This window comes from Perca flavescens, chromosome 16, assembly GCF_004354835.1.
Source record: "Perca flavescens isolate YP-PL-M2 chromosome 16, PFLA_1.0, whole genome shotgun sequence".
In the NCBI taxonomy this organism is placed as follows: Eukaryota; Metazoa; Chordata; class Actinopteri; order Perciformes; family Percidae; genus Perca; species Perca flavescens.
The window spans coordinates 4,658,315-4,670,931 of NC_041346.1; the positions used below are offsets into that span (position 1 = coordinate 4,658,315).

At 40.4% G+C, this 12,617-nt stretch overlaps 2 protein-coding genes across 9 annotated transcripts in view; both read right to left on the reverse strand.

The window, feature by feature from the left end:
• sptan1 (spectrin alpha, non-erythrocytic 1) overlaps positions 1-5,670 on the reverse strand; it is a 61,417-nt gene extending 55,747 nt beyond the window's left edge. For all 3 annotated transcript variants that reach the window (XM_028601470.1, XM_028601469.1, XM_028601468.1), the window contains exon 1: positions 5,572-5,670. The gene's annotated coding sequence lies outside the window, so the exon portion shown is untranslated. The remainder of the gene's footprint in view (positions 1-5,571) is intronic.
• Positions 5,671-10,147: 4,477 nt separating this feature from the next.
• odf2a (outer dense fiber of sperm tails 2a) overlaps positions 10,148-12,617 on the reverse strand; it is a 52,524-nt gene continuing 50,054 nt past the window's right edge. For all 6 annotated transcript variants that reach the window (XM_028601038.1, XM_028601039.1, XM_028601036.1 and 3 more), the window contains 2 exons: positions 12,333-12,458; positions 10,148-12,254 (listed from right to left, as the gene is read on the reverse strand). In XM_028601038.1, the coding sequence (XP_028456839.1) occupies positions 12,084-12,254; positions 12,333-12,458 (297 nt within the window). In that variant the 3' untranslated portion in view covers positions 10,148-12,083. The remainder of the gene's footprint in view (positions 12,255-12,332; positions 12,459-12,617) is intronic.

Here is a 12,617-nt window from a genome sequence, read left to right on the forward strand (position 1 = left end):
AAGCGAATGTAGTTAGTCAGCAATTTTTAGCAAGATTGTAGTCTTTAGCAACCAACTGCAAGTTTTCTCCATATCTTAAATTACATTTATATAAATACAATCTACAGTAAAAGATTATACAACAACACTAATGCGTCCAGTAGCCCTTGCACACACAAGCTGTTAATACTTGCTGAGCTCCTGTCAAGTCAGTTAAACTAGCCTTTCCCTAACATTAGGCTGATTATCAAGGAGTAGGCAAACTCATTTTTATGTTTTCTAAACCACTAAACACTCAGATTTTTACATGCATGAATTAGGGTCTGTCACCAATTTAATGGTAAGATTGCACTCATTTTCATGCAAAGATAATCACACTCCCTAAAGACATGCAGTAAAAATCAACAAATGTCTATTTTTTGTTTCCCAATACAGAGTGTATGAGACTGGAGTTATTCACCAATAAGTCAGGACAGTCCTGGCCTATTATAATGGCCAACACAGACAGACACATGCACAATTAAGATCACCAGCCACTTACCAAATCGTCATGACATTCAAATTAAATCAAACATTACATCATCATACTGAAAAACCTGTGTTAATAGTTTGACAGGATGAAAATAAATAGTGAAAAAAAAAAATAATCATACACACATCAGATATTTCTAGTGTGGATCCTCAGGTTTTCTTGTATCTTGGCTGATCAGAAGGCTAAATCTGAGACAAAGTCATAGTCTGTAGCAATGTGTACATCTGTAGTACACTCCTTCAGTCTGATAGTGATTGAAGAAGCAAAGTCTCATCTACTCCGCAGCACAGACCGACGCATTGCACCTGCAGTGACTGCGCTGTACAAAAGAGCAAGCCAAGTTGTAGCCCAGCCTATGCGTCTCTCTCTCTGCTTCGTAACCCTTACTCCCCCCTCCAGCTCTCTCCCATCCCTTTACTCAGCCAAACAACATCACTTCTGCCCTACACTGTCGAATCTTCTTTTCTATACAGACTAAAAGACACACAAACATACAGAAGTAAAGTGAGACATGGATGTTACCTTGAGTTTGGCTTTACTAAAGGGTGGCATGTAGGGCTGTCCTCGACTAAAGAAATTCTTAGTCGACTAACACTTATAGGATTTTGTCGACTAATCGATTAGTTGATTTAATTGACAGAGCTGTGCGCTTTGAGAGGTGGTTAAAAGCACAATATAAATGTAGTTAATTAACCATCTGTAAAACTGAGTTTCTCCACAATTAATCCTGCAAAAGCACCACTTTAAATCTTGTGTTTACCATAAATGTGCTCATGAGTTTCTTGGAAATGAGTAATTAAGCATGAATAAGCATAAAAAATGACTAATCGACTAAAGAAATCTTAGTCGACTAAGACCAAAACGACCGATTAGTCGACTAATCGACTAAGAGGTGGCAGCCCTAGTGGCATGTTGTGTAGCTGTGTTGGTTAATATGTGTAGGGCAAAACATTGATCGAACAATAAGTAAGGAGCAATCAGCAGTAGTCAGAATAAGATGCTTTTAAAAAGGAAGCATTATTTTTGAAGTTCATCAAGATAATGTTTCAGCGTTCAATGCAAAAAAGAATCACTGTACATTTGAGATGGAAAGAATTTCTATACGGTCCCAAAATGTCAGGAAAGTAGTTCTTGGTAGCAGTAGAATAACAATGAGTTATTCTACTGTACTGTATCTGAAGGCCCAACATACAAGCCCTAGAGACAGGGAGGGCTTTTTTTCTTTTCTTTTTTTATAATTGGGTCATGGTCACCCTGAAGTTGCAATGAAAAAAGACATACAGGCTGAGAGAAGAGAAATATGTAGGTTTGCATTCACTGGCGCACAGGCATTGGCATATAGCAAAGTCTGTATACTGTAGCTGTGTTTAAATGCTGCTATGTTATCAATATTACTCAGCAGAAAAAACAAAGAGGTTGATTACAAATGACTGCAGGGCTGACTTTGCAGAAACGACTGACCCCACCCTCCTTGAATGGTCTAACAACATTAGTACATGCATTGTTGTTGTGGTATGTCTACTTTGCATTACAAACATTGGCTGGAACCACAGCCAGGCTAACTAATGTACATTTCCTGTTGCCCAAGTCCAGCTATTCAGCCAAATAATGGAATGAGCAATATTTTTGGGAAAAAATGCACTTGTTCCTTTGAAGAAAAAGAAACATGTTTACTTTTGCTGTCAGAGTCAGTTGTAACACGGCGAACAATATTCATATGACATGTAATCAAGTGAGGATTGTAATACAATCAAATTAAAATAAGGCGGCGTAGAGGAACCTGGTATTTGCGCTGGGAATATCTGGGAAGTATTTTAGGCGGTACAGCTCAAAGAGCTGTCCCATTTTCCTTCTATGTTTCTGTATCACAGCAATATCAGGTCAGGCTACAGCGCTTACTTATACCCCTTTCACACTGAGGGCTCAAACAGGGTTGAACTAAGGTTGACTTTGTGCTTGAAAAGGTTAACCCGCGTTGACGATGTCGGCTTTCGTGACCCAGGTTGATAGGTGGGTCGGACATGGGTTGATTTCAATGTGAATTGCACATGACCAGGGTCGCTAGCAACCAGGGCCGGAAAAATTATGTCATTGGTTAGAAATGGGCAACGACAACAACAACATAAATTTGGTCTCACTGTGCTTTAGAACGTAGAACGAAAAAATAAGTTTTATATCTCTGTCACAGCACCATGGCGCTCTCTTTCCCTATCTCTCTCTCACCCAAGACACATCAGCAGCTTGCAGTTCAGCGGGCCGCGAGTACTTATCAAACAAAGAGAAATATTCTTTGCTCGTTCTAAATAGAAACTAGTAGCCTACTTCCTTGTTTACTGCTTGACCTGCAATGGGGGAAATGCAGAGGACAATGAAGCTAAGTGTTTGTCTCCACACTAAATCATCTGTTGAGTGTTTAATAGTTAATTATTTGTCAGGGCTCTCCCTTAACTTTTCACCATCTTCTCGGAACTGTCCCGTAATGAATGTTGTTTTTGTACATTACCTTGACCTTTAACATAAAAACATCATTAAATTATATCATATGATCAATCATCAACCTTTTTATTTAACCCTATGAGCCCTAATGTATTTTTGACAATTTATGGTCAACCAGGTTTTATTTGATAAACCCTGTTGTGCACAGTCAATCTATAAAGATCTTTTTTTTCAGGACAAACTGGGCTATTACATAATATAATATTTGTGCTGCGGTAATGTCACTTGAATGTAAAAAAAAAAAAAAAAAAAAAAAAAAAGTTATGGGACCATTATAACTTATGTAGTGGTCAAACTATTTACACTTCTCAAAAAAAAGGTCCAGACGCTTTTGAAAAGACGTAAACAAGCTTGTGATTGATGATCTTCCAGAGCACCACATTTTTATTATTACATTAATTATGGACATAAAGTTTATCAATCTTGGACGTAACAGTTTGGATTTATTATTATTGCACAAAGACCCCGAAAAATGCTGGATTTCCAGGATGGATAAAAAAAAAGTTCTGTAAGGGCTATGAAATAAGAGGAACAGCACAAGTATTAGCTTTTAGCTGCAGAAAACTGTATGTTTCAACTCGTTATATATATAAAATAAAAATGGTTATTAAAATGATAAGTCATTAATCAGAAACAACATATGTTGCAGCAAAGTGTTTCTGTTTCAGCTCAGCTGTGAGAGCCTTTACTGCATTTTGCTGTCATTTACTGCAGTGTTTCCCCACACATAGACTAATGTGTGGCGGTGCGCCTCACTATCAACACCGGCTGCCGCACATTGCGTTTTGTTATTAATTTTTTTATTTTTCTTTTAAACGCTATCTAAAACGTTCTGCATTTCCTTACCCTGCTCTCCTCCGTCTCTCTGTCTCACACACACACACACACACACACACACACACACACACACACACACACACACACACACACACACACACACACACACACACACACACACACACACACACACACACACACACACACACACACACACACACACACACACACACCATTGGTTAAGGTGAGGGTAAGCTGCCCGTGCACACAGCGTCTGTCTCAATAAAGGAGAGAAGACGGCTGGCGAAATTCACAAGTTCACGAAAGGTTGCTATATATCTCGTGAACACCTTTACACAATCACCGACCCGACTCTTAGCAAACAAGCGATTGCGCCTGCTTTAGAAAGATAACTAGTGGCAAGTTTACGGTAAAATACAGTTGGGTTGTCAAGGTCAAAACACTATATAGCAGCTGTGAATCAAATAAACGTATTATAAATAATGTTATGTCATTTTTTACTCTTACACTGAATATTTGCTGCTTCAATCCAGTAGCTTAGAAATCTAGACGCACCCTAGCGGCAGCAAATTTAATTCACAGCCGCGGGGGGGTCTGGCTTGCGAGCTGGAAAAACCAAACTCTGGTCTGAATTCCTTTGAAGAGTGGAGGGGCAGTTGGAATGTGAAGAACTTGGCACCACCCTGACATTGCCAGCTGCCTGGACGGTCAGTTGCGGAGGTGTAAAATAGCGCTCTCACGTTATCACAAAGCCAGCTGTTTTTACTGTGCACAACCGTATTTATGCAAACTATAAACTATCTTCATGTAAAGTATATTCCGTCACAGTCTGCTGGAAATATCAAAGTGTTTTCATAGCATTGTTCCATTCCTTAAAAACATGTAGGTCTAACGCTAGCAACTGACAATTAGTCAAAGCTGTCTCACATATTGTTCATTCAATTGAGAATATCCGTCCATCAGAGGATGTGTCACGTTACACTCATTCACACCGCATTTATATAATTGTAGAGTAATAAGAGGACTGACAGCTGAGGCCAGATGTCCAAAGGCTGCACTGGGCGGCGGCTCTCTTTCAGCCATGGCCGACAAAGCTAACGTAACGTTAGCCACCTACATAACCTTGCCATTTTTTATTCCAGTGGTATTTCATTTGTAGATTCAAAACACACAATGTACCAACTTTGATTGAAGACATAATTCAATGAATATTGGTGAATCCGAATTTGCAAAATAAACGTTTTACGTTGTAAACTAGCTAGCTAACTAGCGGATTACGCTAGCAGCTCGCTTACATGAACATTTTACATACGTTAACCAGCATTATCTTAACGTTATCGTTACAGTTTCCAGGGATAATCATAATAGTTATAGTTAGCTGACGTTAAATATACCGACTTATGAATGTCTGAATGCAACGCAGGTGACGTTAACGTTAAATGTAACGATATGTCAATGCAAACTGGTGTCATATGGTAGGGTGGCTAATAGATCATATCTAACGTTAACCCACAGACAGCTTTAGAAGCAAACCAGTTAGCCGTCTATCGTTATTTCAAGTTACCATACAGTAATAAGCATCCAACAACAACAACAACGCTTGCAGATAACGTTAGCTAACGTTAGCCACCGAGCTAGCAAACCCGTAGCGGTCAGGGAACACAAATTGAATTAGGAACAGGGCCAACTTGTACGGTCTACATTGTGAAATTTATCTGTTTAAAAATGGCCAATTCGTACATAAAAAATGTAAGCATTTTTCATACCTTGGTCTGTTTTCGAAAGAGCTTACGAATGTGAGCTTGTGTGGCTATTCAGACGGATCGACGACGAAGGATGCGAGACTGCTCTGCTCTCTGGGATGGCTGTTTCTTTTCTTTTTTTTTTTTTTTTTTTTTTTTACTAAATGTGACGTAATTTTCTGCAGCTCTACGGGAAAAAGCGACGAATACCGGAAGTACCCGAACCTCTCAGATCATTACATGCTCAACATAAAATTAGTTTTGGCCTACTACTTCAGCTTATTTTACCCTGATTGTCATATTCATATAACCTAATATTAAGCGATACTAGTGGTTGTGGCACAAATCAGCAATCATTGAATATCACAATCAGCTTTATTGACCAGGTAAATTTACACAAACAAGGAATTTGACTCCGGTTTTGGTTGCTCTCAATGTACTTGCACATACAAAAATCAAACAAAAGAAGAAAAAAATTCTGCATGTGTAATGGGCCAAAGTTCACATTTATTTATATTTAATCAAAGACCTGATGCTGCAGAAAATATTTTAATGTGTTTAATTGCAACCGGAATTAGGATTGACTCTTTCAAAAAAGTGGAGTGTAATCAGCCATTCGACTTCTCTGTCGGCAAGATAAGTACCTTGAATATTACTTTCAAGAATTCATGTTGTAGAGTGGGGCAGCAAGGAGAAATAAATAAGGAGAGACAGGGCAGCCTTCACAAACGCTTTGAGGTAACTGAAAACGAGGTAAGGTACCATATTTAAGTGTGATTTAAGGAGTACTATTTGAGTTAAGTGTTTTGTTGAGATCAAAATGAAAGCCGAGTTTAAAGATGGTGGTGGTCGGAGCAAGGCACTGGAAGTAGGGGGATGGGAAGTAGGGAAAGGGCCATTGGCCTCCACCACTTTACACCCCTGGCCCGATTTTGCATCACAGCTGGTGTTTAATCCTGTGATGGAGGGTTTTAGAACTGAAAGTTGGTGCTGACAATCTCAGACTAAACTAGATGGACTCTAGTTATGCTAGGACCACACCCATCTTCAAACTCAGCTTTCATTTACTTGTAGATCTCAACTACACATCTGTTAAGTTTTTGGACTGTATCTTGCACAGTTATTGGGCCAGGGGCTTAAAGTAGAGGAAGCAAGGCCCATACTTCCGGTGCCCTTATTTGGAAGATTATTTTTTTTGGCTTTGCTTGCCTTTATTTATAGGACAGATTAAGTCAGGAAAGTGGGAGAAAGAGGGGGATGAGATCAGTGTTGGAAGGATACTTTCAAAACGTATTCTGTTACAGAATACATGCCCAAAAATGTAATTTGTAACGTATTCCGTTACATTACTCAATCTGAGTAACGTATTCTGAATACTTAGATTAATTCCACATTGAATTGCATTTTATAAGTGTAGGAATGCGGCCATCATGATCATAAGCAGATAGAGATAATAGCAAAATCATAATATTTTACAATTGGTGATGGTTTCTTTTCAAGTCGTTAGAGGAGGGGGGGGGGGGTACGCTGGGACCAGTGGTTTACAGAGAAAGCACAAGGTCTCTGCAGATGTGCCCTTAGGCAGGTTATGGTGCTGTCCACGAAGGCTGCGCGGTCAGCAACCTTTGGAACAGCCTCTGGGCATTTCATATCCACGAATTTTGGGATTGCTCCATTGCCACTGGGAATTCCGCTGGATCACACTCTTTTCGGCCAGATAGCTGTTATCGAGACTGCTTTCTCGGTGTTGGAATTTTAACTCCACTGTATGGAGGAAATATTTATTCATAATTCAAATTGAAAGTCCAAAGAGAAATTGATTTTAATTTTCATTTAATATTTGGCTTTTGAATTTCAATTTAACATTGGATTTTAATTTTCATTTGGCTTTTGAATTTCAATTTAACATTGGATTTTAATTTCATTTAATATTTGGCTTTTGAATTTCAATTTAACATTGGATTTTAATTTTCATTTAATATTTGGCTTTTGAATTTCAATTTAACATTGGATTTTAATTTTCATTTAATATTTGGCTTTTGAATTTCCATTTAACATTGCCTTTTCATTTGGACTTGACACATGTCAATGTAAATGAGGAGGCGTGGATCAAAGGCTGGTGGGAGGGTCTGAAACCAAAGGGATGCAGAGGCACCTTATGAGCAGCAGGGGGAGCTTACTGCTGAGGAGCACACTGTTAAGCATCTGTCTGCAGCTTCACCACTAGGCTGGGTCTTGTTTCACATGATAGAAAATGATGATGTAAGCTAAACAGAAACAACATTTCATGCAACAACCGTGAAATTTTCATGTAGTTACTATAATTGGGCCAGTGTTAGTGAGGACTAGATTAGGACTGGATTTAAAGCTGATTCTGGTTCCCAACTTCGCCCCAGGTGTGTCTGTTTAAAACACGACTCAGACTAATGGTTAAATTATAATCCGTGAAGGTCTTTATAAATGTATGTAGTGTTATTAACAAAAAATGAAATTGCATTCATTTAGTCATCTGTCTTGTACCTTTTTTCTCAAAAGGAAAAAAATTAATAATTTCCAAACATTTTGGTTTCTATTTTTTAACATGATCTATTTCTTGCATTTTATTAAAATGGTTAAACTTTTGATGTTATATTTAATTAAGCAACAGTAGAAACATGGGTGTGGGTAGCTCTGCTTACGTGTGTTTGTGTGTGGTCAGATTTCGAGGACACACACACACACACACACACACACACACACACACACACACAATCTCAACATTCATCGTCCGAACTGCGACCTCTCCTTTTTCTTTCTCTCACTTTTTTCTCCGGGTGGTGCGCGCGGTGTGAGGTGCGTGTCCGCGCTATTCTCCAACATGGAGCCTCCTCACAACAATCACTCCTGATTGACGGCCTTTTGTCCAAAAATCCAATGTTAAATTGAAATTCAAAAGCCAAATATTAAATGAAAATTCAAAACCAATGATAAATTGAAATTCAAAAGCCAAATATTAAATTCAAAAGCCAAATGGAAAATTTTAAAAATAATATTTTTAATTTGATCTCGCTTTTGTTTTCCCTTTGGACTTTCAATTTCTCTTTGGACTTTCAATTTGAATTATGAATAAATATTTCCTCCATACCAGTGAGGACTATGGTTTACTGCTCCTAAGATCTTTGCAGGGTAAATCGAGACAGCTAGCTAGACTAACTGTCCAATCGGAGTTTTCTGTTGCACGGCTAAAATAAATTCCTTCCCAAGGCCATTTTGCAACAGCACCTCTGTATGGCGCATATCAATGCCTTGGAGCTGAGAGCTGTACTGAACCTAGCACTTCACCAGTCCCTGCCCAGACTGAGAGGTCATCAGGTCATTGTCAGGATGGGGGGCTGGGCTCGCCTGTCCTGTTCAAACTGGCGACCAAGCTGTAGCTGTGGGCACATCCCCTCTTCTAAGAGCATTGCATGTGCTGGGGGCTGTTAACTCAGGGGTGGGACGCTCTGGCTCACTTGTGGTCTCAGGGTCTGCTTTGCGCCTTTCCTTCCTCCGGCCTCTTCTTTGAGAATTAAGGCTGACTGATTGAGGCTACATCTGGTGGCTCTTCTTTGGATCCACATTAAATGGTTTTCGGCTATTCCTCTACTCTTCGACGAGATGCTATGGCGCACCTGCTCCGGAGCTCTGGGCTTGCCAGAGCGGGTGGTAAGGACAGTGCAAGAGGCCCGGGCCCCTTCCAAATACTAGGGCAGCCACATGGTACAAGCTTACCAGGTGGTTCCCTACTTTGCGACAGCACAGGTTATCCTGTCGTTTGTGCCGACCCAGCTGGCGGCAGGAATGTCAGCTATACTCTGTAAGGAATGTTGGCAGTGATCAGGGAAGTGTGTGCTGGTGCTTTCACACTGAAAGAGCATGACTGTTCCTGGTTTCCTGGTTTCTCAGAGGCTTGCAGGGGCCAGCAATCTATAAGGCCCTTATATCTCTTTTGTCCCTTTTTGGGGTTTGGATGCAGGTCTTGGAGCACTTCTAAAGTGACTCTCCCTTAACACTGAGTTCCACCTTCTGCCAGGTTTTATTGCTTCCAAGTGGCTGCTGGCACCTCCTTTGGGGAATGGGTGCTAAGTGCCACTATGCAGTGACCAACATATTGGCCACACCACTGTGCCATTGAGGGTGTTTGGCCCGGCCAGAGAGTGTTGGTATCCCGTCAGTTGGCCTTGCAGAAGGCAGGCTTCTGAGCGGACTTTATCCTTTCACGCCCAACCTTTGTGTCTTGTGGGGTTTTCTCATTCAAATACCAGGGTTGAGTATCCCGAGGAGTGTGGGGGTGCTTTTCTGCTCCGTCTCCTTTGTCTCCTCGCTGGGTGTCTTACAGTGTCCCCTGTAAATATGGAATATGTAACTCTGTGGAGAGATAGTCTCGACATGATAGAGAAAGTTTGGTTACAAGGTAACCTTGGTTCTCTGAGTGAAAAGACTACAGTATCTCAACTGCCCCCAGTGGGTCAGTCCCCTGTACATATGGAATATGTAACTCTGTGGAGAGATGGTCTCTTCACTCAGAGAACCAAGGTCAACTTGTAACCGGACAAAATAAGAGCAAAAATGACAAGTGCACTTAATCTTTAGTCAATTTGACTCAGGTTGTTGTTTTATTGATGCTTTTAAGTTACCCATAGTGGATATAAATTATTCTGTTATTAAATACACTCTATGAACAAGCAACAATGATTCCACTAGTCTAGTATGTGAAACAGCAAACTCAAAATTGTTTTGACACACTGTTTTGTCTTGTGCCAGCCAAAGGACAGCGATAGCACCAATGTTTTCAGCTCCATACAATCAAAGAGCATAGATCATTTAAAGGTATAATATGCAGTGCTTTCCTCAAAAATCAATGTATAGACTAATACAAAAGTACAAAAGTATTATAAAAGTAAATACAAAAGTAATCACTTTAACAATCTATAATATATCATAATTACTTATCACCCACTAGTAGGGTGTGGTGGTGTTACCTATGTATCTGTCGGCATTTTCTCTTTTCTCCTTATTTAGGAGAGTGTGTTTGTGTCAACAAAGAGCCTGTAGACCCCATGTGAGTGTGTAACCCCCAGCCAATAACAGAGTTCAGGTTGTGCAGCCTGTTCTCATTCCAAACTGTTGCTTTGCCCCTCAGCATCTCATACCAACACACAAGTCTAACTGTCACAGAGAGAAACATCAGTGCTGCACCTTTTCACGGCGGTGAGTGAGTTTATTTGTTCTTAAGAACATTAAACAAAAATTACATGGAAATCATACGAATTACAGTGCTTAACTTTTTATATCTTTTTGCACATATGGATCATGAGAACAGGCCGCTTCCTGTGTCCAATGTTTAGCTGCTGCCACTCTGGTGAGGGAGGCTGGAGTGTAATGCCCACGCAGAACTATTGGCTACTTTGAATGGCAATCAATAGCCGTGACAAGCCCCTCCCTAGCTTCGTGTTTTTACCGGAAATATGCGGATAGAAATAACGCTCCAACTTCAGTTTCATGAAGCACATAATGTGTCATGGATGGTTTAGCTACAGAGTTGTATATATAGATAAAGGGCTGCCGGTTACAGGTGCTTGGTAGACTGGGTAAACCCAGCCCGATCTGCCGGCACCAATCACAAACTGGCTTATCCACCTGGCCCGCTATTGCCGGGTTTTTACACGATGACGATAGAGAAGCGACCAAGCAGCTTCTTGTTTACATTCAACATAACGGCCACCGAAGCTAGGAAAGGGGTGTTAGCAGTGTGAGTTGCTGTCTGTCACAGTGAGTCATCAAAGAAACATTTTAATCCCACATTTAGGTCTTTTAAAGCAGGATTGGTAACCATATCCAATATACACATTTTATATATTATTTTAAATATTGTTTACACCCCGACAGCAATAAATAACTTATTAACTCTGAAAAAGAAGAGAAAAAGATCCGTCATCTATAGCTACTTTAATCCTGTGAAAAGGCCAACCAGTCACTGCCTCGCAGTCTGCTTGGAAAGAACCAAGGAAAAGTCTTCTTGCCCTGCTGTGCATACTCTACACCTCCCGTGTACGATGCGTGAGCTCGGAGTCACTGCAAGTCTACTGCTCTGAAGCAGCAACGCAGCAGTGCTTGTGCACATCTTTGTGTATGTGTGTGGGGGTGGGGGGAGCCCCGAGCGCAGGGGGAGGGGTTAGACGGAGCCCTGAGGAGATTCTACTTTCAAATCTTGCTAGCTTTTCAACATTACCAACCCTGCCTTTAATATTACAAAGGATCTCTTAGGATTTAAATAGTTAAAAAAAAATCCAGTGACATTTTATTGTCTACCAATAAAATATTGTTCAGTTCCAAATAAATCTTTACAGAGACAAGTCATACATTCTAAAAGCCCCACTAGCAGCCAATGGATACTGTTGCTCTTCACCTAACTGGTTCAAAATCAAAAAAGGCAACTGACCAAGCATGCCATCTTTACAACACCACTATACTGTTTTGGAATGTGTGCTTATGATACAACTCTGACAGACAGGCTGTCAGACGGGTGAGGGGGCACGCAGTGAGCTGCCAAGGGCAGAGTCTCCAAACACATTTGCATAGGAGGCTTTGAGGAACTGGACGTAGTTCTGCAGGCTTCGGTTGGTGCTGTCTGACTGCTCCAGGCGATCCTTCACATCTTGCAGTCGGCTGTGGTACCGCCGCTCCACCTGAGCATCATAAACACAAACCTTGTAGACCTACTGACACAGCTAATACATACAAATACTAATAATGAAGGCCTTTACCTCCTCTTTGCTGTGTCGCAGTTGGTTTATTTCTGAGGTAGTCCTGCTAAGTTGAGTCTCTAGGTCCAGTATCTTGGACTGGGTGGAGCGTTCTTTAGTGGCAGCAAGTCCTCTGGTCTCTGACATCTGAAGATAAATAATAATAATAATAATAAATCTTATTTATAGAACATTTTTCTAAATCCACATTACAAAGTGCTTCACGAAACAATAAAACAGACCAGTCATACAAACATCAGGTTTTTAAAACAAATGAAACTATTTGGTGTATAAAAACCTGTACTG